Source organism: Syngnathus acus, chromosome 5 (genome assembly GCF_901709675.1).
Source record: "Syngnathus acus chromosome 5, fSynAcu1.2, whole genome shotgun sequence".
Classification (NCBI taxonomy): Eukaryota; Metazoa; Chordata; class Actinopteri; order Syngnathiformes; family Syngnathidae; genus Syngnathus; species Syngnathus acus.
Genome location: NC_051091.1, coordinates 7333843 through 7361774, shown reverse-complemented (window position 1 = coordinate 7361774; position 27932 = coordinate 7333843). Strand labels below are relative to the sequence as shown.

The window sequence follows — 27932 nt, the reverse complement described above, 5'->3', positions numbered from 1 at the left end:
TAGTATGCTTCTTTGCACATCAATAAAGTCAAAAGTAGACAAAAATGTTTTAATACATGTTCAAAACAATTCACAAATGAAGCATGATAATGCAGGCATGTAACTACTTCCGTAACGTGAACAACATTTTGGAAGAGCAGTATCCGCTATAAGATGTTGCTTTAGTCCAGAGAAAATAAAGCAACAGTAGAATGTAAGTTTGACAAATACATCAAAGCTGTAATAGATTCGCTATTTACAACTGAGTCAGGCGTCATTTAAAATACAGTATTGCACCTACATTTAACAACCACAAGGTGGCACTATGGTGCCTTGTAGTATCACGGCTTGACGTGACATGATGAACAAAACATTCATTCACTGTTTTTGTTTGTGCCTTGAGAAAACATGAGGGCTTGGACACACACGCATCTCTATGGAGTCTCCCCTGCCAAAACTCCCATCAGTGTGGGCGTGACGAGCAGCCTCTGGACCAGCCAGTGACCCGATAGTCACTTCTCTCACTTGCGACACTTCTGCATTTCTGAAAGAGGTTAAACACATTTCAAATCTTTTCTTTCTTTTTCTCTTCCCATGGTTTTACCTTCATCCAGATCAATGACTTTCCTCTGTGTGCTCATGTTGACCTCCTTCAGCAGGTTGTTCTTAAAGTCTTCAAATCACACGGGAGGAGATGATAATGTAACATTCACTTAAACACAAGACGATGTTGGGTTCCTTTTCACTTACCGAGTCTGTCATCCGGCTCCCGGATGGGCAGCGATGTCTCTGCAACTTCCATCTCAAACTCATCTGAGCTGCATCGACTTCGGTTGGACCTAAATGCAGATATTGTGCGTTGAAGGCAAGAGGCAAGTGTCTAACCGTTCCAGTAAATACTCACCTTGTGGATCCCACTGAGTATAACTCTGAAAGCAGAAAAAAATCAAAGTGAGAAAAATAACATATTGTTTCTTTGAATCTACAGTCACCAGCCACTTTGACATCATCAGAATGATCATTGATAATAATTCAGACCTGTTGTTCTACGTCTGCGTGTGATGAGGATGATGATGAGGACGACAAACGCCAGAAGGAGAAAGGCGGTGAGGACGAAGCCCAGAGGCAGAAGAAAGTGCTGTCTGTGGTCAGGAAGGACGACGTTGATGACTCGCGGTGACTCCACTTTGTTGGCATCTGAACGGCGATGAAAACAACCTTTCAGCATTTTATCGTCCAATCAAGCAGTGAGTGTGTCATCACAAATCTGTTCACCATTTTAACATGAAAGATTTTCACGTTTATTTTACTTTAGTCATCTTCTCTCGAAACGCATGTCTATTGACTGTACTAAAATGGTGAACTCATTTCCAGTCGGACGAAAAAAGTTCACACTCAGCGTATGTAAGCCAAAAGTAAACAGTCATGCCGTATGACTCGTTCTCGGCAGTAAAACCATAAAAGATGATGAGTGCCAGTGAAGGAAGGCCGCACGGAAACATACTGAACTGTTTGTCTCTTGGGAGCGTTCCAACAAAATTCCTAACTTGATCCCAGATTACAACACACTGTATATGTTTATGTTTGTGTATCCGCTGGTCTGTCGGCTTCTTCATTTAGTGGGATGATGAAGTAAAGAACTGACCTACATTGAATTCTCTCTTGAATTCACCTCTCTCTCCCCTGTCTGTTTTTCACCAGATGCTAGACACATGAAAAACACACTCCACCTTTTTTTCCCCCTTTTCCTACCAAAAATACTTTCCTGACTAAAGAAGACAGGAAAATAAACCTGAGTATGTGGGATTCTCAAGGAGAAAAAAAATCCAGTCAGCCTTCCAGAATGTTGATGGAAGCCAAAGTCAACATGGCAGAGGACAGTCAGAGAGACGGGGGGAAAGGCAAAAGACTGAAGATGAGCTGCCTGTTTTTTAATCACAAATAGATGGATGGATGTTTTGTGATCTGCCTGGATCAGAAAGATAAATGATTTGAAAACGTTTTTTCATGATTCCTGTGGTTGCACAAGTGTGCACACCCTCCTATAACTGGGGGATTAACCAATTACATTCAAACTCATGTCACACTTATGCTAACAATTTATGAGCCTGTAAAAGGATTAAGGTTGTTCCAGGAACAGATTGTTTGTTTTTGTGCAAATCTTTTTGTAATCCTTCGGAGGACGGGGGGGGAGTCATTTCCATTATAATTAAATTATAAATCAAAAACTCTTTTTGAAAAGGCGCTGGAGGCTCTTCTGTAGTTCTGAGAGAGAAGGATTAATTGTGAGGGCAGAGATGGATTTCAACTCCTGTGGATAAAATTCCACTGGATTGAGATCATATTGGCACAGACACACACAGGCGTACACACACACACACACACACACACACACACACACACACACACACACACACACACACACACACACACACACACACACACACACACACACACACACACACACACACACACACACACACACTCAACCACAGGAATTTCTCCAAAACCTTCTAAATGAATTTGCCACATTTATACATCCACCATTATCAGCTATGACTCAAAACAAAGTGTCTGCTTTCACCCTTCTTCTCTTCTTCTGTCTTATACTGAGAAATGTGAACTTGGAAATGTGCACATCAATAGAAGAATGTTGTTTATGCATGAAAAACAACACCATATCCTGTAACTCACACAGGCAAATATACAAACAGACTCAGAATGAGAGAAGGCAATTAAAAGTCCCCGATGAAAGAGGCTTTTTTTTTCTTCTTCACGGAGGGTAAGCGAGGGCCTTACATAGTGACTGGGTGGTGCGTTTGTGGTTTTGGGGGAATTTAGCGTCAGACAAGCTGAGAGAGCAAGAAAAACAAATGAAACAAACAGAAAAGGGTCTTTCTCACAAAGAGGTGAAATCACAGATGCGGAGAAAGAAAATGAGGTGAAGAACAGATGGGAAGTTTTGTTTTCTTTTTGCTCTTAATTGGACTCAAGATAGTTTTAGATCAAGTCTGGTAAAGCACTCAAAGTGACCTGGCGTGCGTACATGTGTGTGTGTGTGTGTGTGTGTGTGTATGTGTGTGTGTGTGTGTGTGTGTGTGTGTGTGTGTGTGTGTGTGTGTGTGTGTGTGTGTGTGTGTGTGTGTGTGTGTGTGTGTGTGTGTTAGAGAGAAAGCTTGAGGGAGTGAGGGGAGTGTGTGCACTTTAGTGAGTACCGTAATTTTCGGACTATAAGTCGCGGTTTTTTTCATAGTTTGGGTGGGGGGGCGACTTATACTCAGGAGCGATTTATATACATATATATGGTTTTTTTTCACTTTTTTGGGCATTTTATGGCTGGTGCGACTTATACTCCGGTGCGACTTATAGTCCGAAAATTACGGTAATGACTTTTACTTTACTTGGTGTTTTAGAGTCAGTTGGAGTGTGAAAACATGTTATTTTAGTTTTTGATAACTTAAGTGAATGTAGAACCATTCCAATTCCAATGCAAAACCAACCAATTATAATGCGCTTTTTTTTTCCACAGCAGTCTGAAAAACAATTAGCAAGGTTAACTTCATAAATATCTGTCAAATGGTTTAAGTCACCCCCCAGAAATATGTTTTTTTATCTGTTTAACTAATTGTTAGTCTGGAAAAAAAGGAAACTGTCAAAAACAGTTCAGGAAAAAAATATTATAATTATAGTTTACCTTTGTCAGCACTGGGCAATGCTTTAGCTGGGATGGTGGCGTGAATCACCGGTGGTTCCACGGTGACCTGAAACTGTCTCCTCTCATGTAAACCACAGTAATGATGATGAAGGTGACACGAGTACATCCCTTGGTCAGTGACCTAAACAGTTAGCATATGTAAACAATTGAGTCAACTCTAACGTAACGTTCGTATAGAAAGTGTGCTTCATTCTGAGATTACACATCCAATACAAACTGTACCTGTAAATCAGATATGGTGAGTGAAAAGTCTCCCTCTGAGAAGGCCTGGTTGCTGATGTTCATCTTCCTTTGGAGGAACGAGGGTCCGTAGCTACGCTGCTCCCCTGAGGCGTACAGATCCACCAAACGGTCTGCACGATCGTGGTAGATTCCCGGGGACTGACGGTCCCAGTGGACCACCTGGGGGTAGCAAATTTTTGCGGTCATTCTAAATCGGTTTAGAACATGGGTTGGAAAAGTTTTGTGCTCCAGGGCCACATGAAAGACTCCAGGGGATTACATCAGTCCAGCAATTTTTCTGACTCATCTCATAAACGCTGAGCAAGACAGATTAGTACTCTGTCCACCCCTGTCGTGGAAGATGACATCAGACCCACCTGCTGATTCTCCTCTTCATTGCCCCAGTCTGTCCACACGTTTTTCCTGTTGATGCACGGCAGCACCACAGTGCTCCCCACTAGCACCACGTACACCGCTTTGTGGCCATCCCAGTAGCTCTGCTCTTTACGACCTGGAGGAGTGCACAGAAAGGGTCACGGGTCCGGTGTGCCGTGTCACCATTCGGGATCGGAGATGGCCACATACGGGATTTGGTGACGTTCAGTTGCACTCGGACCGTCTCGTACAAGTGGCAGTAGAGGTGGTGGAGGTTACAAGAGTACAGGCCTTTGTCGTTCATTGTCACATCTAGCAACAACAGTTCAGCCAATATAAATTTACTCGTAATTTCCATTTAGCTAGATTAGAAGGTTTATGAGTGTGACCTTTGATGACCAGTGAGAAGTTTCCATCCTTGAAGGCTTTCTGACTGAGGCCGACTCTTTTCAGGTTGTAGGAGTTGTATATTCTCTGCTCTCCAGCAGAGTACATGTCCAGCACTCTCTCCATGCCGTCGTCCACGTAGGGCCGGAACACGTCCCAGTGGACTACCCTCTGTCTGTCCCTAAGGTTGTCTCTTGTCCACACCATGCGGCCACTGACGCATTGTAACGTCACGACGGAGCCAGCCGGGGCGCTCACATTGTAGCCAGCTACCACAACGCTGCTGCTGCTGCTATCTGACTGGCCGTCCACTGAGGGCCACAGAAAGGTCATACAAGAAAACACATTAACTTAGAAAATTATTTTGGAACAAATCAAGTGTTTTCAAAGTGTGGGAATTTGAGTCTTCCCTAATTTATTATTGAAATGCAGTAATTCCAGTATGAATGATTTCATTGCGCACTTTTTGTGTCACTGTCTGAGGGTGGTGTTTCCAGAAGCCTATTTTCCGACATTTTCTCAGAGACAGACAGAAAAAAAAATGGCTCGTTTTAACTTGAGTTGGGTCAGCGGGTTTAAATAAAAATTTTTGACTTTATTAACCTCAATCTGCTGTGTCTTGCTTTAAATCCTCTGGCGCCCACATCACACACTTTGAAAAACCGCTGCTAAAAACCACAATCATGCACACACTGTTTGCACACACACATGCAGTACACACACGCACATACATACACACAAATGGCTGTTACACACCTGCAGTGAAGAAGTAGACCACAGACACTGAAAGACAAACACAGTAAATGACATCAGAATAAGTTATTTACAGTATGGGAAATTGGAGCCATTAATGGAATGTCACAAGGAATTAGGTCCTCATTCTTTGTATCTTGAAATTTAAATGACAATACATCTTTCATGTAAGTCATTAAAACGCAACTGAACTAAATTTACCTGCTGCTTTGTATATATTGAAGCCACATTTAGCTTTTTTTTGTGCTTGCTAGTTACTGCTTAAATGTTAATATGTCATATCAAATGTCATATACAGTATAACAGTAAGACTCTGTTTGCAGTCTAAAATGAGATTATGAAGCTATTAATAAGCCATTTGTATGTCCTGTAGAAGACAAAGAGATTCTGAGAATAAATAATGAGAATTACCTACAGTAAAAATGGAACAAATGAAATTTGTTGACATCAGCAGCCAAACTTACTGTGGATTAAGAAAAGAGACTTAAAAAAGATCTCCCGGTGACTCTTCATGTTGCTTCTATTTAGTACCTGTACGGTTTCTCAGGTTGAATACTGTCCTTGTGAGGAAAAATAAACAGTCTTCTTTATTCCAACACCACTTGCCGATTTTTCTTTTTTAGGGTTTGAAAAGACCCAGCTGTAGTGGAGACTTCTGCACAGAACCAAAGTGAACTGTTCCCATCCGGCAAAATGAAACCTGACACAAGCAAACCCCTCCTCTCAGAACTCTACCCGAGACATCCCAAAGAAAATCCTGCCACTTTTATTTGGTTCATTTGTGTTTATGGAGTTATTTTATTATTACTTTTTTTTTTTTTTTACTTTCAACTTCCTCTACTGTAGTACCCACTAAGTCAAGTCATCAATACTTTGTACATGAAAAGCCCCTTTTTGTTAAAGGATGAAATGGTACTTTATTCTAGTTTTGGAGGAACTGTAATGGTTGTAAAGAATAAGTTGTGAGGTATTGTTGGCAGGAAAATGAGGCAGCAAGATAGATGCTGTGATAAAAGGGTTCCGACAAATTGACAAGTGGAAAACAACTTAACAATGAGGAGCTTCTTATTGTTGTTGTGACTTTTTCGTCCATCCATCCGTGCTTCTTATTGTTGTTGTGACTTTTTCGTCCATCCATCCGTGCATCCATCCGTGCATCCATCCGTGCATCCATCCGTGCATCCGTGCATCCATCCATCCATCCATCCATCCATCCATGCATCCATCCATCCATCCATCCATCCATCCATCCATCCATCCATCCATCCATCCATCCATCCATCCATCCATTCTTGTTGGAATCGGGGAAACAGTGCCATCGTGTGGCAGTCTGGTTGTTCAAAATAAGAATAAAAGAAATAAATAATGCAATAAATAAATATAATACGACTAGTAAACATTATTTGTACGAATTTTAAACCTTTATATAATTTATAACGAGGTGTATTCATTTCACAATAGTGGATCCCTGAGCAGGGTTTTCATGAAAGGTTATTGCTATTACAAAAATATATTAAAATTTATCACGTGCAGTCTATGGTTACCGATGTATGGGAAAAAAAACTGGATTTTAAATTTAGCATTTGCCGCATATAAACTTTATTTTATAAAGTTATTATAGTTTATCGTATACGTTTTTATAAAATTATTTTTACTATACGAACTACGTTGTATTAATGTGTAAGGGAACATTCATTACACTTTTGTAACACACGGACTTTTTCTGGTGTTACACACTCAACGATTAACAGAAACTAGCGAACTCATTCAAGGGTTTGTTCAACACAAGGTAAATTAGTTTAACAAGGATATAAAAGCATAGTCTGCATTGGTTATTTTGTACTTATATTAATCATACACAATACTGTTTGGGGATCAATTGATGGATATTTAATCTATCCAATGTTTCTGTTTTGTACGAGGGATAGCTAGCATGCTCGCTAACTATAGCTAGCCTGGTGTTACGGCCAACTTAAATAAAAATACATGATGTAGTATTCTTATTTCTTTTCTCTTGTTTATTCTTAGTACTCCTGTTCAAAGTTGAACGATGTTCCTGACGAGATCAGAATATGACAGGTTGGTGCAAACAGCGATGCAATACAAATTGCTTTGTCATTTATTATCTGTTTCTTCTTGCTACTCCTAGTGAACAAACTAAAAGGAAAACAATCATGTCTTGTTTTGTAGTGGTGGAATTGAATGTAGTAATTCCAACTACTCTGTGTTTCAAAATTCAGCCTACGTTGGCAATTAATTATCAAGTCTTGGTTTATTTCGCTTTCGTTTTTGGACGTTTCTTACAAGCGTCAAACCGTGCGTTTGAAGTTTCATAAAGTATAAATCCGAATGTTATTTCCCAGCAATAGTTGGTAATGTCTAATAATCACCATTCATGATTTGTTATATTTCAGAGGCGTCAACACATTCTCTCCTGAAGGAAGGTTATTTCAAGTTGAATATGCGATTGAGGCTATAAAAGTGAGTGTTATATCGAACTCCCTCCTAAATATTTTACAGTACAATAAAGTCAGTGTTGCTTGGTCAAAATTCTTTTGTATGGGTCTTTTATTCTTTCCATCTTGTTTGCAGCTTGGCTCCACAGCCATTGGTATCCAGACAACGGAGGGGGTGTGTCTGGCTGTGGAGAAGAGGATTACCTCTCCATTGATGGAGCCCAACAGCATTGAGAAGATTGTGGAGATCGATAGTCACATTGGTGAGCAGTAGTATGAATTTCACTTTACTTTTTGCAGGTGAATGGAACCTCTGAAGGCCCTGGAAAGTCTTTGTTTTATCTGTTTGAATAATGGGAATCAATGGAAAATCACATCATAATTTCCAGTGTCAAACTGTTGCCACTGTATAACCTAGAAACATATATATATATATATATATATATATATATATATATATAACTCGTTCACTGACTTTGACAGGTATAGTTGTAAAGTATGTTTTCAAGAGGGATGGGTAGAGGATTGTCTAAGGCTAGTCCACTGTAAACTCCAAGTTGGGAAACCACTTTACTGACGTACAACCACCAGCGATGCACCATTTTAAATATGAGATATGCCCAAGCTCATTCCTTACACAGAAAGTAAGGTTAAATTAACAATAATTTTGTTTTTTCTGCTGTGTGTCTTGTTTCAAAGGTTGCGCGATGAGTGGCTTGATAGCTGACGCCAAGACTCTAATTGACAAAGCCCGAGTGGAAACACAGGTATCGAATTCTTCAGCTTACCTTGCTTACCAGCTGGAGTTTATCTGAATTCTCCACTCATTTACAGAACCATTGGTTCACTTACGACGAGACCATGACGGTGGAGAGCGTGACCCAGGCCGTTTCCAACCTGGCGCTCCAGTTTGGGGAGGAGGATGCCGACCCTGGTGCAATGGTCAGTCTCTTTGCTCTTCGTCTGTTCTAAATGTGAGGCATGCCAGTTATGTCTTTTAACTACTCTTGTGCTTCCTCGACAGAGTCGACCATTTGGAGTCGCACTTCTTTTTGGAGGGGTGGATGAAAAAGGACCTCAATTGTATATCATTTTTACTAGTTGTGCACATTGAAAGTATTAAAAGTGCCACATTGACCCCCTTCATTTAATCTTTTTAAATCTAGGTATCACATGGACCCTTCAGGAACCTTTGTGCAGTGTGACGCCCGAGCAATTGGCTCAGCGTCTGAAGGTGCACAGAGCTCCCTCCAAGAAGTCTACCACAAGGTAGAGTTGTTAATCGGCCGCGGTTATTCAGTTTAAGAAGATAAATCACTCAAAGTTGCCTTTTTTTTTTTTAATCCTGTAGTCCATGACGCTAAAAGATGCCATCAAGTCATCTCTCACCATTCTGAAGCAGGTGATGGAGGAAAAGCTCAACGCAACCAACATTGAGGTGTGTGTGCCTTATTCGACTCATGAATTGATCACACAACATCCACATAGACCACATTGGCAACTAGTTTTGCTGTAGTTCAAAATTTTGAGTAAGGTTGTTTTCCTCTTTAGCTGGCAACGGTGGAGCCAGGGAAAACCTTCCACATGTACTCCAAAGAAGAACTGGAGGATGTGATCAAGGATATTTAGATGATTTTCAGCGCAGGCACCAGAGAACAGGAAGTACACCTGGCCTCGGTCTCGGGCCACAAAACACAACTTTCCATCAGCACCCAGATCTTTTTGGATTACACCACAGGTTTTTGTTTGTGAGATGTGCTCATGGACTTCTTGCCTATCAGCGTCTGGAATGGGCAGGAAGAAAACAGGGGGAGGGGTATTTTTTTCTAAAAATCAGTACTTCAATTAAACTGTTGTATTCCACATTTAAATGACTATGCCTATGTTTTCTTACCCTCCACCCATAACTGATATGAACTCCACAAGAGCCTCTTCTCATGTAAACATCTTTGTTTCTGGGAGTCCATAACAATAAAAGTTTTTACAGTTCTGAAGTTACTATAAGCCTGTATATTTCTCTCCACGTTTCAAACCAAAGCGAAAATGAAATTTAAGGATTATTGGAAAAGATAAAGTAGGAATTATTAGATCACTTGCAATGGCTCCAAATTTGTTGATACACTAAATTAGGTGCTTATTTATTTTATTTCTTTTTGATCACTTTTTTACTAAGTAATATGAAACCATAACACACTTTGAAGTTGTGCACACACAATTAAAAAAAATACAGGGTGAAATGTTGCTATTCTAGTTTAATGTCAGCCATAGGCCCTTTCTTCTCCACATCCAGAAAATGTGAGAGGCAGTTCTTAAGTTTTGTGGACTTTTGTTTCCTTGCAGAGCACTTCATTTTTAGTGCTTCCTGGAATCGTAAAATTCACAGGAAGAAAAGTGGGGAAATATTCACCGAAAGAAATGCGGGTGGGGGGATTAGCTTAAAGGTTTGCTGAATTTAGATCGACCGCTAAGAGGCGCTAAAACCCCAGGAAAGTCACGATATTAAGTAGTCGAGGAAGAGCCCTGCCGTCCAATGAAAATGCGGGTTATTCTCGTCCTGGCCAATCACGCGCCGCCGTGGAGCGGATGGTAATGAAAGATACGTTCTGGGGGATGAGGGGCGGCACGCGGAGTCAGTGTTTGGAATTAATGAGGCACCGTGAATGAGCGCAAGCAAAACTGACCAGACGATTCAAACATGCTTTCTGCGGCTTATATTTTCATATGGGGATTGTTTGCGTGCGCGCTGGCGAGACATTTCCATGAGGGACAAAAGTCGTTTGTGGGGAGGCCGCCGAGAGATTTGAGGGGTGATGAAGAGCGACACAGTTGGGAGAAGTTGGAGATGTCGGAACGCGCCGCGGCAGGACTGAATGAACACACATGCCCGAGTTTTCCTGGAGTCGAGTCAGCGCTGTTAAACAACACCCACACTGTAAGTCACCTTTTATTTTTATTTTTATTTAAACGTCTATAATTATCCCTCCCGAAAGTTCATGCACAAACTGAGTCTGTGGAAGAAAATACATGCCCGATGCGTACTTAATTTGCAATTTATTAGATTATGTTAACTTTTTTTATTCGGTATACCCGCACAATCCACAAAACTGCTTTTACCAAGAAAATAATGCACAATTTTAATTGATCACTTATGCAAACATTTTGAATGTTACCTTCACGCTACAAAGTAAATTGAAGAAAATTCTTCCATTAATGAGCTAGATAAACTCAAAAAAATGTTTTAAACATCTCAACACTTGTATTGTATATTATATTATATTGCATTTGCACCCTCCTCGGCTGACACTGACAGCAATGCTGGTGTGTCTTTGGTCGATTACACACGTTTGGTGTCACCATGAAGAAGGTTGAACAGTTTGGTAGTTTTGATAAAAGCTATTTCCTTTCTTGCTTTCTCTCGGGTCCACTGGGATCATTTTCTTCACAATGCTTCTACCACCTAACGATTGTTTTTAATCAAAGAAAACTTCATCTCCATCAGACGTTTTGGGATGACTAGGAATTTCCCAGGCAGTGTTCCCCTGATGGGAAGTCCACCACAGCTATTAATGAAACAATGATTTATGACCAAAAGAGAGGCAGCTGTGTATTATCATATGATCCTCTTGTTTAATGAAAGAGCTTGGCAACAATATCAAAGCAGCGGCCATTTTTACTTGTAAGGGGAGCATACAGAAAAATCAAAAGCTTTTGATATTCACCTTCAATTCATTCAATGTGTTAAAAATTTTTTTTTAATATTAGAAGAACTTGAAAGTCCATCCAGCGTCACTGAATGGATTGTGATTGCCTTTTGGTGTTAATGAAAGAGCTTGGCAACAATATCAAAGCAGTGGCCATTTTTACTTTTAAGGGGAGCATACAGAAAAATCAAAAGCTTTTGATCTTCACCTTTAATTCATTCAATGTGTTAAAAAAATTGTTTTAATATTAGAAGAATCTGAAAGTGCATCCAGTGTCACTGAATGGTTTGTGATTGCCTTTTGGTGTCAACCAAAACTAATAATTGGAAATTGAATACTTGTGCCAGTGTACTTAATACAGTGGCCAATGAGCATATGTAGGTCATTGGTTCACATCACATCTATTAGCAGCCAAATAAGGATGGCGCATGGAGTTTTGACAACACAAACGTTCTCGGTAATTGGAGGCTCTTGGAAGAAGCACCGAGACAAAAAGACAACATTGGTGGTATTCATTGTTCTTCCAAAACCAACTGAACTGCCTCGGCCTTTAATCATACATGCCTTCATTATTACTTCTAGTGAGCCAAACATATCGTATGTGTTACAAAAGAAAGCGCGAGCTGATTGATGTCCAGAGGAATGTTTGATCCAACTTGGCTGGATTATCTTCCTGTTTATCCACGTGTATCTTTAAAATAATAATAATGGACACACAAATGTTTCTTTTCCATCAGATAATTACATACACAAACAGATTCATGTTCCTTTTTAACAAAGCGAAATCATAGGAATACGATTTCAGTGAATTTGTTTTGAGATGACAGTAGTCACATGAATTGACGTTTGCGGAACCGTAATAGTTCTTTGGTCACTTGATCCTAGTTTTAGCTGTTCCTCCTTGAGGCTCCCGAGCGAGCTATGTCTGGGATACCTGGACTTGAGGATTTATTCCCCATTTCCTCTCCACTGCAGGAATGAGTGCACACAGACTCTGGCTGTGGTTTTCCCTTTCTTTATGTGCAACACGTAGACACACAATTACACTTTGGATGCATCTTACGATGAGTGCGATTCACTTGCAGTCTGAACACTGAGGCGGTACAGTTCTCCCGCTGTGACTGCATCTGGAGGAAAGACTTTTGAAAAAAAGTCTCCATTAACACCAAGAAAAATTCCTTGATTTGCCGCTAATCGTTCTTTTGTGGGGAAAAAAAAGTTGCTTGATCTGAATACTGATGAAATGCTGAAATTTGAACAGCTAGTTGTTAAATGATTTTATCCTGAGAATGTTTGCTTTGTGTGGGTTTCATTAAAAAGACTCTGGCTGTTTTTTTTTTTGTTTTTACAGCCTGGCTTTTTTCTGCTTTGTTGTTGCCCCCTCCTTCTCCAAGCACGTCGTCTATCCCCTCTGGCTGAAAAATGTTGAGGGGAGAGGAAAAAAAAAACAGCACAGAGGTGAAGCTGGGTTGCAGCCAGCTGTTGGAGCAGCAAGAAAAGCACTAGAAATAAGAGGAGGAAAAGTATAGAGAAAAAAGTGCTTTTTTTGTTCAATTTAATGATGCTAATTATCACCCGGAGTATCTTTTGGAATAAGTGTTGCAAAAAGCAAAACATGGATTGATGGATGGAAGTTTAGTGTCTGTTCTGAAACGTCATGCTTTTTTTGTTGTAATTAGGAGCATTACTGTGAATATATTTGCACGACGCAACTATTTCCTTCCAGGCTTTTACCATTAAAACAATCCAAACATGAAGATAAAAACATATAACCCTTGAAATTGGATTTATCCTTTTGAAATTTGTGTCTTTTTCAAGTCGTTTGAAGCCGAGTTTCCAGCAGTTTAAAGAACAGCATGACTTCAGTTATGGGAAAATGAGTTATAGCCAAACTTCCTCAGAACTGGCACTGCAGTCGGAGTTCAGAACATTCAGAAAGATGCTCTCCTCCCTCTTAGAAATAATATTTAAAATAAAAAAAAAAAGATATAAATAAAATCAATGTTGTTAGCTAAGAACACATTTGATGCAAATTATATGAATATAATTTAATGGCCATGTTGTGATGGTATATTTGTCTGGGCCAGATTAGTGATTTCACTTATGGTATTTATTTTGGGATTCAGACATTCAAAAACAGAAAGTGAAGTTTCCTTGGTGGGTTAAAAATGAAACATGCTATTGAGCTGTTTTTTTAAATATCAAAATCAGGTATGATAGAATTTTCAAAGCTAAGTAAAATAAATATTTCTTTCTCATTTATTTTTCTCTAAATGTAAGTATCTTGAGATTGCTCCATCAATTGAGGATGAAACTACATCACTTACCACTTTGCAGTGTACTTTAAATGGACTGATTTTCTTTTGAAGTCCATTCAGAGAGTTTGTGTGAAGTGACACAAGTGGACCCCGTCCTGACTTTGTGTAATGTGGTCCAACTTGAGCGCGTCGGTGTGTTAGATCAGAGGCCAGTGTTTGACCTCCTCTTCTGATGTTTTACGTGCGTAAACACTGGCTGAGCGCGAAGGTCAACGCTCGCAGAGAGAGCAGGAACAAGTAGCTCTTTGTGTCAGCGTCCGACCTCTGAAGGACGACTTGGTCGGCCAACCTCCCACTGCCGAGCAGTCACTGTGTGATGTGTGTGAGTTTTTAGGCCAAAAAAATGGTTGGAGTCAAGAGCATTTTCAAGCACATCTCATAAGGATCAACATGGTTTGATTTTGGTGAATTGGTTTAGCCAACGTGTTTAAGTTCTCGTGAGCAGCATCTGCCGGGAACATTGGTAAAGAAGCAGACATCAGTATTTGGGTGGAAAAAATGTTTTGGCAGTATTAAACACATGAAATGCAGATTATTTTTGTCCTCTTGGGGTTGCCATCCTAAAATTCTACTGTAGTATCTGTGACTGAATGTTTATGGTTTGAAAAGGCGGAGCCTGATCCCTGAGTGGAGATTTAGCTAGCTCTTAACTGGCTTACCTGTTTTAGTCTGCATGTTGACTCAGCCTTCTATAAACATACTGATTGCACTTTTTTTTTTTATCATTGCCAGATTTTGGTCACTTGAATCCTCAACATACACTTGAACAACTCTGGATGATTAAACTAAGATGTTGTTTGCTACCAAGATGGTCATTATCCCACATGTTATGCAACAAGGTGCTGTGAAGTCATGGAACTATAAATCCTCTTCGGCTAAATGTCTGAATTGTAAACATTTACAGTCGCTCTGAAGAGCATAATAGTAATCGGTGCAGCCTGCAGCGGAGCGTGCAAGTGCGTCTGTGTTCCCGCTGTGCTTGGAACATAACTGATTGTCTCCTTGTCTGGCTGCAGCTTTGTCATTTAGCCGAATGTGGGTCGCACGCACGCATGCACATACTCACACACTCTAACAAACATAAAGCCGAGTTACTTTGCGTCGCCCGGACTGTTCTCTTTGAGCAGTGCACTCATGTTCTTGAGATGCTTTACAAAAATGATGGCTGTACAGGATTTATTTTACATTTTCTCTCTCCCTGCAGTTCAACTTTAAAGTGAGGACCATGGGCTCCCTGTCACTTGCCTGGGTGGGAGATGAATCGGGGGTGAGTCTGCTTACAGTTGGTTTTCATTTGACTTATTTGATGAACTATGTTCTCCCCTGCCAGGTGATTCTGGTGTTGACCACATTCCAGGTGCCTTTGTTCATGATGCGATTTGGCCAGTCCAACCTCCACAGGAGGTGAGCGCTGCACTAAATATGGACACTCAGGAACTCTTTTGTTATTGTTGTTGTTTGCCACAAGTGAATTAATTTAAATGCAACTTTGTGTCTGTCAGTGAAGACTACGGGAAGACGTTCACAGATGTGACCCACCTGATCAACCACACCTTCATCCAGACAGAGTTTGGCATTGCTGTCAGCCCAGATCACTCTGGCAAGGTGCTTCTTAAAAATAAAAATAAAAAGTTGTTTATTTTGGATGTGTTTTTTAGGAGCCTAATATCACATTCCAACCGGACTGAGTAACTATTGGTAACATGTTTAATTGAATTATTATTGAGGTTGAAATTGGCTGAAACTTCTTTCTTCAAATGTTCTGTATTAATGCAAACCTATACAGTACATACACTTTTGCATGTTTTCTTTCAGGTGATCCTGACCGCTGACGTGTCCGAAACCGGAGGATTTCAACTATTTCGTTCGCGGGACTTCACCCAGACCTTTGAGACATCGGACCTACCTTTTGAGCCCTTAATTCAGATGCTGTACAACCCTGGCGACTGCAACGTTCTTCTAACGCTCAGCATCAGGGTAACAACAATCACAGCCGCATGAGTGTTCAATTTGAGCAATGCATTTATTTTCAAAGACAATTAGAAATAACTCCTCTTCAATTAGATTCAACTGAATAGTCATGAGATGACAATTAATAATCAGTTTCTACTCCTGCCAGTTGGACTTGTGGCTGTCCGAGGATTTTGGCGCCACCTGGCGGAAGATGTATGACAGTGTTTGTCTCGTCAGATGGTGAGAATTGTCCTCCAAATTGGCACTTCGAGTCATGTTTGTATAAGTTACACAAAACCATGCTACTCACCTAAGTTCAAGTGCTGTACGAATTCTTCTTCAGAATTCAATGAATGGGAAAATATTTAATTAGACACACAATAATATATATAGTATACATTTGTCACTTTTCTTACGAATCCTTAAAGCCGCATAAAAAAATTGCAATCATCAAACCTTAGTGGCAATCTTGTTGAGACATTTTTGTGTTGATGTTTTTCTTGTCCTGTGTTGTTATTCCAGCTGCACACAATTTGCAGCGCTTGGCCAACTACGGTTGCTTTTGTGCACCCGAGGTTGTGGTGTCAACCTGTGGTTGTATTTGCTGCATCGTGGGAGCATTGCGATAGCACTGTCTGACCGCAGCTGTCATTTTACCCCTAAAATAGCATGCCAAGCAAGGGAACGGATGCTTCTGTTAGGTAGCGTCATGAGCCAGCAACAGTTTTTGCAATTTATAGATGTTCCATTTTCCCTGTTTATACTTAGACCGCACTTGGACAACAGCCTGGAATGGTTATTTGCTTTAAAGAAGCCACAAATATAATCCGCTCTGATTTCAATGGAGACGACTGCCAAATGACTCGAGTTCACTCTTCCGCTGTTCCATTTTTCTTCCGTACAGGGGTGCAAAGAACAGCATTTACTTCACGACGAACTACAACGGATCGTGCAGTAAGTGTTGCAGTCACGCACGTGCAGTAAAGCGTCACAACTTAACTCACTCGTATTTGCCAGATGACAAAGGATCGTTGGAGTTAAGGAAGACGGTAGACTACGGCAAAAGCTTCCAGACAATCGCAACTAGAGTTTTTTCCTTCGTACTGGGGGGACGCTTTGTTTTTGCCTCCATCATGACTGGAAAGGTGAGAATCTACACTATCTGTCGCGATGCCATCAGTGTCACAAGTTATTCAGGCATCTTTTGTTTTTTTTATTAAGGGCACAGAGCGCAAGATCCATGTTTCGATGAATGGAGGAGACGTTTGGAACATAGCTCAGCTTCCTGCAGTCACCCACGAGCAATTTTACTCAATCCTGGCAGCCAATGAAAACATGATATTCATGCATGTGGATGACCCAGAAGGTCCGAATAATGTTGCCGATGAATAATTTTGATCAAATGAGAAGAAAACAACATCAATTTGCTCTGTGAGACCACGAGCGAGAATAATTCAACATAGAATAGAATCCAAGTGTCGTATTTGTTTTTGTCGCCCAGACTCGGGGATTGGAACAATTTATGTGTCTGATGACAGAGGAACCGTGTTCTCCAAGTCTCTGGAACGCCATCTCTACACCGCCACAGGAAGCGACACTGACTTCACCACCATTGCGTCACTCCGGGGCGTTTACATGACCAGCGTACTCACAGAGGGTAAGCCAACTCACATTATTGCATGTGGGAGGGAGTGTGCATGCAAGGTCTATTAAATGTAGGAACATAATAAATATATAACAATTTTGACACATTTTGGGCATTCCCCCCAAAATTTTTTTCCCCTCCCCAAAATACATCTAAGACTAGTAAATGCTAAGGAAATATGTAGTGTGATAAATATCGGCCATTTTGGTCAGTCGGAATCCGTAATTTGCTGAAAAGGCACAGTACTACTGATTTTGTAATAAATAAAGTTAAACATGCATGACAACTTGTGTCTGTTTAGACGAAACAGTGGAGACAGTGATCACCTTCGACCAAGGAGCGCGATGGCAGACATTACGTCGACCACAAAACAGCCACTGCGACACTCAGACCGCCACAAACAGGCCAAACAGAGTAAGGCGGCATTTAAATGATCCGAATGTCGACTGCGCACGTACAAACCGTTCGCCCGGTTTCATTTCCACTTGTGTCTTTACAGTGTCGACTCCACATCCACGCCACTTATAGCACAGCCATGAAGATGAACGTCCCCATGTTGCCGCTCTCGCAGCCAAGCGCAGTGGGCCTCATTCTTGCTCATGGTATCAAACGCACAGAGAACTTTTGGAAGTTTATTTTTTAAACATTTTACATCACACGTTACTCTCTTTAGGCAGCGTGGGGGATGCCGAGTCGATTGTCGCGCCTGACGTTTACGTGTCCGACGACGGAGGATACTCATGGTTGTTGTCCCTTAGCGGTCCTCACCATTATGCTATACTGGACTCAGGGGCTCTTCTCGTGGCTGTGGAGCACACCAACTTCCCTGTCAATCAAATCAAGTGAGGAGCGACGCGGTGCAGCAATTGTAGTCGTTCGCAGGACCAGTCACTCTAGGTCTGACTTCATCCAATGCAGGTTTTCCACGGATGAAGGCCGATGCTGGCGCACCTATAACTTCACCAATGACCAGTTCCACTTCAGCGGAATGGACAGCGAGCCAGGCTCCCGCTCATTGAATGTCAGCCTGTGGGGCTACAGAAATGACTACACCAAATGGGTGGTGATTACCATTGACTTCAGGAATCTCCTCACCCGAGATTGTGAGTGATTTTTGTGACAGAATTGCTCAAGGAGGCCGTTGCTCGGGCAAGACCGTTCAGCCAACCTATGTGTACATACATGTAGGTAATGACGAGGACTACGTGACGTGGTTGGCTCACTCTGCCGACCCTGACAGCACCAACGACGGCTGTGTGTTGGGCTACAAGGAGACCTTCCTACGCTTGAGGAAAGACTCGGCCTGCTGGAACGGGAGGCAGTTCAGTGGCAGGCAGCATCTGTCATCTTGTGCTTGTACACTGGATGATTATCAATGGTACGGTATGGCGCCACCTATTGACAAAGTTGTGTAGTTATGCCCCATTTTATGGAAATCATGATGGCTTATGGTGAGTTTCAATATGTTGCTGCACAGTTGGGAAACATTCGACTCTGCTCTGTCCCATAGTGACTTTGGATACTTTCGACCTGAGAACAGCTCGGAGTGTGTGGAGCAGGAGGAGATGAAGGGCCATCCTCTAGAGTACTGTCTCAACGGAACCACTGAAGAGCTGCAGACCAGTGGGTGAGTATCTCCTGTCTTTTTTTGTTTCTTCAATGACAAAACTAAAAGGAAATAGCATCATTCAATATATAATATTTCCATACTTCCATTAAAGTTACCGGAAGATTCCAGGAGACAAGTGCACTGGTGGTTTCCAGCCTGTCAGAAAAGAGACAGACTTGAAAAGGAGGTGCACCAGTGATGCTCTTCATCCATTTTCTCTGGTAGGTGACATTCTTTTCTTTTTTTTTTTAATGTAGACACAGTGAAAATCAAAATACTGTAATCGGTTACATGCAGCATGCATATTATCATTTCCTCCAATTTTGGCACCCACTCAATGAATTATTACCAATTGAACCTTTGTAGCCTTTTTAGTTTTTAGCATTAATTTAAGTAAAAAGCATGCTTTTTTTCTTTTTTTTCTTCTTTTTTTTTTAAAATGTTAATTGTCTTCTTGCCTTTCTGTCAGACTGAAAGCAGCTCATCAAACGCTGCAATCATAGCCGTGGTTGTTATAGCCATGCTGCTGATGAGCGCCGTCGTAGCTGTCTGGGTGGTCAAGAAATACGTCTGTGGTGGACGGTCAGTCAGCTATATTTCTGCTACATGTCATATTTGCACATATCTGATAATGATGCCATTGTCCAGGTTTCTTGTGCACCGCTATTCCGTTATGAGGGAACACGCTGAAGCAAACAAAATAGAAGGAGTTGATGACGTTGACGCTCAGTACATGGAAACAGGAACACATGGAGCACATTTTAATGAGGATTCAGATCAGGTATCAGACAATCTGAAATGTCCCATTTATGTCATGTATCTATATATATATATTTTTTTCACAACAGTTTTCTGTTTTCTGGCAGGACCTCTTAGAATAAGTTTGACCCCCTCCGAGCTTCATTGATGCCTGCTTGTCTTCATGCTGATTAACATCTGCTTCTCAATTTTCACTATTCCTTGGTGGCCAGAGGATGAAACTGCAGCGGGCTGAATTTTCATATGGTTGAGGTTCTCACAAAGATAAGACCATCGCAAAGAAACACAATGTGGAGGGGTATGGGGCAAAAACTCAGCACAGAACAGAAGAAAGGCGTCTCAAGAGAGCTTTTCTTGTTTTTGTCGGCGTCAGTGTTTTTGGCATTTGACAATGCACTGCAAAGGAGTTTGAGATGTTTGAACTTGCAGTGTTATAGAACAATCAAGTAATAGAGTACAGCTACTGAAAAAAATCCTTTATATAGTCATTACTTTTTCAGTCTTCAAAATATTTTTGTATTAATTCAGTCGTGTACAGTAGCCGTTTCACTTTGTAGTTTCACCTCAATTGGGCTGCAATATGTATGCTGTTTTTATTGTTATAATCACAGCGAAGCTGTTTTATTTATTTTTTTCTCGAAACGCACTTTTTGAATAACATCTGTGAGCAGATGCATTTAAATGCCCTCTCCCACCGAGTCATGAATTTTCGCTTTTGACTGTAGACAGCGAACCTTTTTTAAAAAATATATATAATCACATTGGGGGACGCACTTTAGATGCCAACTTTTTAGTGCACACTGTTTGCCTGTATTATATGAAGCTAAAACTACTACATCTATTTTTCCCAAAAACAAAGTATCCTAAATGTAGGCGAAACAGAGTATTGAAATAACATTTCATTTGTCCAATATTATGCATAACAATTATTTAGTTTAGTTTACTTTTATTCACAAAAAGTTTGAGTGACATAAGAGAACCATGCAATTCTAACGTTGAGCTGAATAAAACGAAATGGTCATGGTCTGACAGTCAAGTGTAAAGTTTGGAATAAATCTTTCTTAGGGCGTAGGGAATGTGAAGCACCACAATGTCACAGATATTTTCCGCTCCCCATTCTGTGCAGTGAAAACAAGACTTGAATTATTGCCAAAGCACTTTTATTGTTATGTTTCTAATTGTAGAGATAAATCCACCGCAGCCCAGCAATTAACAAACATGAAGGTAATACTAACGCAAAAACTTTACTTGAATTTTTTAAAATATACACCAAGTCAATATTAACTCTATATATATTTTTTGTATTTCCCCACATAATAAGTCAAAGTATTAAGGTGGATACAGGTACAACAAAATAAGCAAGTCTCAACCATTTTGTCATTATACATACACTTTTTCATCCAGTATTTTTAAAATACATGCATCTTCTAATCATAACTTAATGTACGGACAAGGCTTATCTCTTCTATCCCAGCAGATAAGCTATATGCTGTAGAGTTGGTCTAAGAGTCAGGCACGTTCTCAAGGACTGTTTGTCAGTTATTAGAGCAGCTACACATGCTTGATGTCTCTTTATACCCAACAGCTAGTTACTGGAGTTCATCATTAATATGTTTGCACTGTATCTACACATCTGTGAAAAAATGCATTCTTGCCACATACATAATATGGTACCATGCTCCTCTTGTTTTTGTATATTTGAGTTGAGAATAATGTCATCATGCTTTCTCGACATTGTTGTGATAAGACCAGGGATGAAGAGGATTTGAATTGAAATTATCTCACAGTACAGCTTGATTCACATGTGTCTTTTTAATGAATTTATTGATGAATTAAATGTCTCTTTAACATACTTGTGTTCTGATTTTGTTTGGTCTGTTATAAGTCCTGAACGAAGCTAGTGACAGTCGTTATTTTATTGCATAATTTGATAGATATTTTTATTTTTTTAATTATTTTATTTGCTTAATATGCAATGCTTTTTATTAACGAATTTCCCATTTGCTTGGTCCAAGGCAGTCATCGTACATTATGGGAAAAATCTCATGGGACGCCACTTAACCAAACAATGAGTCCGTGTGATATTGAACGTGTACCTCACAATTGCGCCTCCTAAACACTAGGGGCCGCTACTTCCGCCACGTAGCAGTTCTTCCGGAAATTCTTCCGTTCATTTTGAAAAGCAGTTGGGCTAAGTGATTAGCTACCACTTAGCTAGTGTCTAAAACCCAGGATTTAGACTCTCTATTTTAATCCCAAAATGGCACTATGCGGCTTTAAACAACAATACGTATGGAGCAAATTAACGGCGTTAAAGTGACGCTAGTTAATTCTGGTAAGATCATTTTTTTAACTAACATATGTTCAGGAAACGGGACAGAAGGCTAAATGTTAGCTACATTTATTGACACGCTTGCTAGGAACGTTTGGCAGGTTTGTAACCGGTCAAAATTACTCTTTTGATCGACTTTATGCAACAGTAGCTATCTGTAGTTTTTAACTTACATTATTTGATTCGATTTGTTTTACGTTCTTTGATGTCGCTGTAGAAATTGGGTAATTGTCTAACGTTAATGCTGATAATCGTTAATGTTGTCTTTACTATGCAACCGTTTTCTATCAAGCTTTGCATGCTTTGGGTGTTTGTGAGGGCATCCACAAAGTTTCTTTGTTAAGAAAAACTACAAAGAAAAACAACCAACAATTAATGTGACTAGAATCAGGTTCAGTGGCTTTCAATGTTTTTTGTGGATTTCGTTTATACGGGACAGCAACGTGACGCGTACCTAATTTTCACTTCTTTTTATGTGGATTCCTCAGAGTTGAAGATGAGTTCCCTATCAGCCCAGGCTTCCGCCTCAGGCACGCCATGCAAGGCACTGCCTGGAGAGGGAAATCAGGTACATTGGATCAACAACACCAGATTAAAAATGCATCTTTACTTATTATATACATACATAATTGATCCTTTAAAAAAAAAAATGTATCCCAGGTCCAACCCAAGGCCCCACTCTTGCAAATACTGCGCATTGCTGGAGCCCAGGAGGATGTCTTCACACTCAAAGAGGTTAGCTGTCAAGTGAAATATTCAATTTAAAGAGTAGGGACACTACAGTATTAATCCCAACTATCAAATAGTAATATAATATTCTTGTTCATAAATTAGCACCTCCAATATGTTCAGATTGAAAAAAAAATATCGTCGAATATATTCTAATGAATAAAGTATATAGCCTGTTAATATCACTTACTTGCAATAATTTGCTCTACTGTCAAGTGTTGCCATCATAACTTTACAGATGTCCTTTTACATAATAATGTTTAGTAACCGTTTGTGCAGGTAATGCACTACTTGGGCCAGTACATTATGGGAAAGCAGCTCTACGACAAACAGAGGCAGCACATTGTTCACTGCCAGGATGACCCTTTGGGAGAGCTACTTGAAGTGGAGAGCTTCTCTGTCAAGAACCCAAAGTACATATTTGCAATCGCCTTTTTGTTTAAAATCCAGCCTGTTTTTTTTAATAAATGTATTTGTCTGTTTTTTTGACAGCCCGGTGTATGAAATGCTCAAAAAATACGTCGTCATACTTGGTAGTACTGGTAAGTGACAGAAAAGTGTCAATTACTTATTACTCATTGTCTCATTGATGAAGGATTTTTTTCCCTTTGGTCTTAATTGCAGTTTAACTCTATCTCATTGATTGTCATATCCCCTCATAGTGTAAAGTATGCTTGGGATGAATGCATGTCTATTTAGGGTCAGGGAAGAAGAATGAGAACGGCATTCCATGCCTTTTGCTACAAATCAACAAAAGAAGGCCTTAGTGAGAGTGCGTGGTGTTCTTGTTTCTGTTACTGTGTCTTATCTGAAATGCAGACGCTGCAGAGAATCTTTCTGTGGGCCATGAGTGTGTTGAGGGCGGAGTGGAAGATCGTGGTCAGGTAAAACTGAAACATGGTGCTTAGAAGAAACGGAGTCCCCGACCTTTCTCGCCTTGCTACACACAACCAGAAACTTGAGTGCAAAGTGCTCATACTGACTAGAGTGACTGGGTGGTCTGAAATTTACAACCTCTGACGTTTTGTTATGAATTCAAAACCAGTATTGTCTTGCCAGTATTCTCCACACATCACACAATATGTACGATACTCACCCCCCCACACACATTAAAACTTAGTGTACTTCTTTTAGCTCAATTTTTACTTTGACTTAACTTTCTCCATTTTGGTAGCATTTTAACAAGTTTTGAAACATATGCTAGCCTGATCCTTCGACAGTTTTGGAGATACGACAATACAAAATGTAGGACTCTAAGAAAGACCTTGGACAAAATATTCACATGTCCAAAACCACCACTTTACTCCATCATGGGTAGCAGACATTTTGTCCTGCCGTTGACTAAAATTGATGTTATCTTGGGCCAAAGGTAGGAATTTGTTAAAAATGATTAAATTGACCATCTTTGGACAAATTAATTTTCTGCCAGACAATGACTATATGCATAGTAAGGTATTACCTAAATTGAAACCAAATGTGTTTCCACTCCAAATTATCCACGCAAATTAATTTGACAGCAAAGCGAATCTAATAATCTACTCGTCAGATGGTGTGTAGCGAGATGAGGTGCAACGGGCTGCTGTCTTCGTTAGTGTCCTTTTTGTACAGAGTGGCACCGTCTCTGTACAGCCCCATCCTCGGTCTGGTTTGGTGGAAGGCCGTGCCGCTTCAGTGCACCCCACCGGCTCCACTGTGGATGGGGGGGCAGAGTCACTGTCTCTGTCTGTCTCAGAGTTCTCTTCTCTGCTTCACAATGGAGGGTCGCAGCTCCCAATCAGAAAGTGGCCTCGTGAGAACCCAAAAACCTCTTCTTCCTTCCCTTTGTGTTTTTCCCCCCGTCTCGCATCTCCTCTTTGTCTGCTTATTAGTAATGGGTTTTACCAAGGCACAGGATGAGCAATGTAATATTGCCTACAGATTAGAAGCTTCACTAACATCTTGTATATGCGTTTTAGTCCTGATTCCTAGCTCATCTTTGTGTAACTTCTCAAATATTCTTTCTTCACTTCCCCTCAAAAATATGACTTGCATCCGTTTCTTCTTTTAAAACGATTGCACCAGGATTGTAACTTCATTTTTTTAGGATTTGAGAGATAAATAGTAAATACATGTGATATAAAATAGCCTTGAATGAAATAACAGGTCTGTTTTCATTTCACTCATTTATAAGTGTGCTCCTGCCTACTCGTTCTTAATTTGTCTTCATTTTTGGTGTCCCGGTTGTCACTGAAATTCTGCCTTGTGTGTCTCCCTTCCGTAATCAGAGGCTTTCTTGACAAGGAGCTGCGAATCCTCCAAGTAAACCAGCTGCAGCTTTGTGGTCTAATTTATTTTTTTTCCTCCCAACTCCCCCCTCTCCCCCCCTGTAGATGTTGGTCAAAGCAGGACCAGAGGCTGCCGGTGAAAGGCCTCCCCTGCTGACCTGTTCCCAGAGAAGACCTCGAGATCCCGATGATGGTAAACAAACAGTTTGTGTGCTCGGGAGCGTACGGATACTGTTCAGAGCACTAAAACCTTTTTTGTTTCCAAACCCATTCAAGACTCCCTTGAAGGTTTGCCACACACTGCCTGCAAACGACCCAAATTAGATGTTAGTCTTGATGACTGGGACCTCTCTGGCTTGCCCTGGTGGTTTTTGGGCAATCTCCGCAGCAACTACAGCCGCAGGAGCAATGGCTCCACTGATATTCACACCAACCAAGTAAGAACACCGCCATGGCCGTATGTCCGTTTTTGAAGAGCACCGAGCCAATTGAGTCAACTGTCTGCCGCACAGGAGGAGGACACAGCCATTGTGTCGGACACCACGGAGGACCTGTGGTTCCTGACGGAAGGCGAGAGTGAGCAAGTGAGTGTGGAGATGAAGGAGGCCGTGCTGGAGGAGAGAAGCGCAGGAGAAGGAGATGCTCAGCTTGTTGAGGAGGATGGGGGAGAAAAGGAGGAGAAGATGGATAGAGAGGTCTTTACCTATTTTCGATTATTTGCCAAAATTTCTTTTGGGAAATGGGAATCTCAAGGCACCACTTTACAGTAGTAGTTGTAGTTTACAGATGGATTGTTTTCATTGTGGGTTTCAGATGCAGGAGGAGCCAGATGAAGACTCTCAGTGTCTCAGTGATGACACAGACACCGAGATCTCCACACAGGTTTGGATAACATGCCTTTTTTCCTTTTCTTGTTGTTGCAATCATCATTTGAACTAACAAAAAACTAATGAAATAACTGAAATGAAAACTTGAAGCAACAAACAAACTAAAATAAAACTAAACCTGCTCTAGAAACTAATTAAAAGTGAAATCAACAAGCAAAACTGAAAAATGAAATAGCAGGTATAGTGAAAAATGTACTCTCACCGGCAGGATGCGTGGCAGTGCAGCGAATGCAGGAAGTACAACTCCCCCCTGCAGAGGTACTGCGTCCGCTGCTGGGCCCTGCGCAAGAACTGGTACAAAGACGTGCCCCGACTTGCCCACTCCCTTTCCGTCCCCGACATTCCGGCGTTCAGCTCCCTGAGCGCGCACCGCGAGGACGAGGACAGCGACGCGGGTATCGACGTCCCCGACTGCAGCCGCACCGTTTCCGACCCGGTCATTCTGCCCTCCCATGCCACGGCTGACAGACCGCTGCCACACGCCACGACGGCCCGACGCCCTTCCGGCCACAGGGACGAGCAGGCATCAGGCGGGGAGAGTCAGGAGAGTCTGGGCATGGAGGTGGAATGCCCCCCGGAGGCCCTGCTGGAGCCGTGCAAGCTGTGTGGGGTTAGACCTCGCAATGGCAACATAATCCACGGACGCACGGCCCACCTCCTCACCTGCTTCCCATGTGCCAGGAGGCTCCATAAGTTCCAGGCTCCTTGCCCGGGATGCGGAAAGATTATCCAGAAAGTCGTCAAGATATTTGTCGTGTAGAATACCAACGGCGCTCTCATTCGCATGCACTCTGTGTACTATGTGTTTAGCACCATCTTCATTTAGCACTTTGGCGCCTCTGAAGGACGGACGGAGCCATATTTTGTTTGGTGCCACATTCTCACAAGGTATCAGTAAGAGCAGAGATATATATTAATTTATGAGAGTGGCCGTGCAGCTATTTTGTGCCCTTATTGTAAAATAAGATCTCTTGAATGGTGCTCTCTGAAAAGAAGTATTTTTTTTTGTCTTGGTTAGTTTTCCTCACAAATTGCCTGTGCAGAGAAGAATCTAAGACTTTTTTCCACCCCTCTTTCCAGTTTGTTTTCAATCTTCCGTGTGGGTCAAAGATGCGAGTAGAAGACAAGGCTGCGGAATGAAATGAAACTACGATGCTCTTACTACAATCGTCTTCCTCAGCTTTCCCTTTGTATGTAAGCCAAGAATCTCCAATTACTGTCTAATTGCTCAAAATGATATCAGAAGTTTTAACATTTTCTCCTAGGGCGGCCTTATTTGACCAGAGCACCAGTAACCTGAATATGTATTTATGATCATTTTAAATTGAAGGAAAAGCCTGCACGTGTTCTGTTTAAGAGTAGACAAAGTAAAACGTTTTGCAGACAAAATGCATTAATTGTAGTAAAATCAAAAGGCTTAAGGGGGAGGTTGATGGTTGATAGGAGCTTTTCACTGCCATATGTGTTTTTCTTTAGATTTTGGTACCATGCCTTTGAATTATTTGAAAGATTGTAAAGTACAACTTCATACTTACATTACTTTTTGAGTGATGATGTTGAGCCTTCTACATAAGCTGTACAGATGTCACCGGGCTTCAGTGAAGTTGATGATTTTTGTCTCCTTGCTTACGCTTTATTTCTCTGCCTATAGGGGGCGATATATTTTCTGTGGTGGTGTGGACAAGCTGTACATTAGCACTAACAATAAAAAGCAAATGTAGACAGATGCCTGTCCATAGTGATGACAACGCATGGGACAGTGATGCTACCTTTGAGTTTGTAATATGCAAGAAATGAAAATAGCTTGCTGCGTTCTCTTGACAAATAAACATCTACAATTTAACACAA

General features: G+C 41.0%; 4 protein-coding genes and 1 long non-coding RNA gene across 7 annotated transcripts; 4 read left to right on the top strand and 1 right to left on the bottom strand.

Moving 5' to 3' along the window:
* Positions 1-35: 35 nt before the first annotated feature.
* mxra8a (matrix-remodelling associated 8a) lies at positions 36-6106 on the bottom strand. 2 transcript variants are annotated; one of them, XM_037252790.1, is made up of 12 exons: positions 5896-6106; positions 5435-5461; positions 4681-4989; positions 4502-4603; positions 4294-4427; positions 3917-4096; positions 3674-3815; positions 1018-1176; positions 884-908; positions 730-806; positions 584-652; positions 36-523 (listed from the first exon to the last, which is right to left on the bottom strand). In XM_037252790.1, the coding sequence occupies exons 1-12, from the start codon at positions 5942-5944 to the stop codon at positions 501-503; spliced, it is 1296 nt and encodes a 431-aa protein (XP_037108685.1). In that variant the 5' UTR covers positions 5945-6106; the 3' UTR covers positions 36-500. The 2 variants fall into 2 exon arrangements, with proteins under 2 accessions (XP_037108685.1, XP_037108684.1); XM_037252789.1 differs by having other exon boundaries at positions 730-818; positions 5896-6105.
* Positions 1091-2733, top strand: LOC119123586. The gene is made up of 2 exons (XR_005098109.1): positions 1091-1226; positions 1681-2733. It is a non-coding gene; the product is annotated as an uncharacterized LOC119123586 (long non-coding RNA).
* Positions 6107-7124: 1018 nt separating the features above from the next.
* psma5 (proteasome 20S subunit alpha 5) lies at positions 7125-9758 on the top strand. Its single transcript, XM_037252324.1, has 10 exons — positions 7125-7220; positions 7460-7510; positions 7846-7912; positions 8024-8150; positions 8587-8654; positions 8722-8829; positions 8912-8970; positions 9054-9156; positions 9239-9325; positions 9439-9758. Exons 2-10 carry the CDS (start codon positions 7482-7484, stop codon positions 9514-9516), a joined length of 726 nt encoding a protein of 241 aa, XP_037108219.1. The 5' UTR covers positions 7125-7220; positions 7460-7481; the 3' UTR covers positions 9517-9758.
* A 726-nt stretch (positions 9759-10484) lies between these two features.
* On the top strand, positions 10485-21724 carry LOC119123735 (sortilin-like). 2 transcript variants are annotated; one of them, XM_037253079.1, is made up of 20 exons: positions 10485-10819; positions 15111-15173; positions 15237-15310; positions 15409-15511; positions 15722-15883; positions 16026-16099; positions 16764-16813; positions 16877-17004; positions 17081-17225; positions 17361-17516; positions 17806-17918; positions 18004-18106; positions 18178-18346; positions 18423-18607; positions 18693-18882; positions 19015-19131; positions 19226-19334; positions 19583-19695; positions 19762-19894; positions 19980-21724. In XM_037253079.1, the coding sequence occupies exons 1-20, from the start codon at positions 10583-10585 to the stop codon at positions 19992-19994; spliced, it is 2439 nt and encodes an 812-aa protein (XP_037108974.1). In that variant the 5' UTR covers positions 10485-10582; the 3' UTR covers positions 19995-21724. The 2 variants fall into 2 exon arrangements, with proteins under 2 accessions (XP_037108974.1, XP_037108973.1); XM_037253078.1 differs by having other exon boundaries at positions 19962-21724.
* Positions 21725-22025: 301 nt separating this feature from the next.
* On the top strand, positions 22026-27932 carry mdm4 (MDM4 regulator of p53). Its single transcript, XM_037253081.1, has 11 exons — positions 22026-22207; positions 22693-22772; positions 22865-22939; positions 23213-23346; positions 23426-23475; positions 23753-23817; positions 25303-25390; positions 25474-25634; positions 25710-25892; positions 26011-26079; positions 26293-27932. Exons 1-11 carry the CDS (start codon positions 22165-22167, stop codon positions 26842-26844), a joined length of 1500 nt encoding a protein of 499 aa, XP_037108976.1. The 5' UTR covers positions 22026-22164; the 3' UTR covers positions 26845-27932.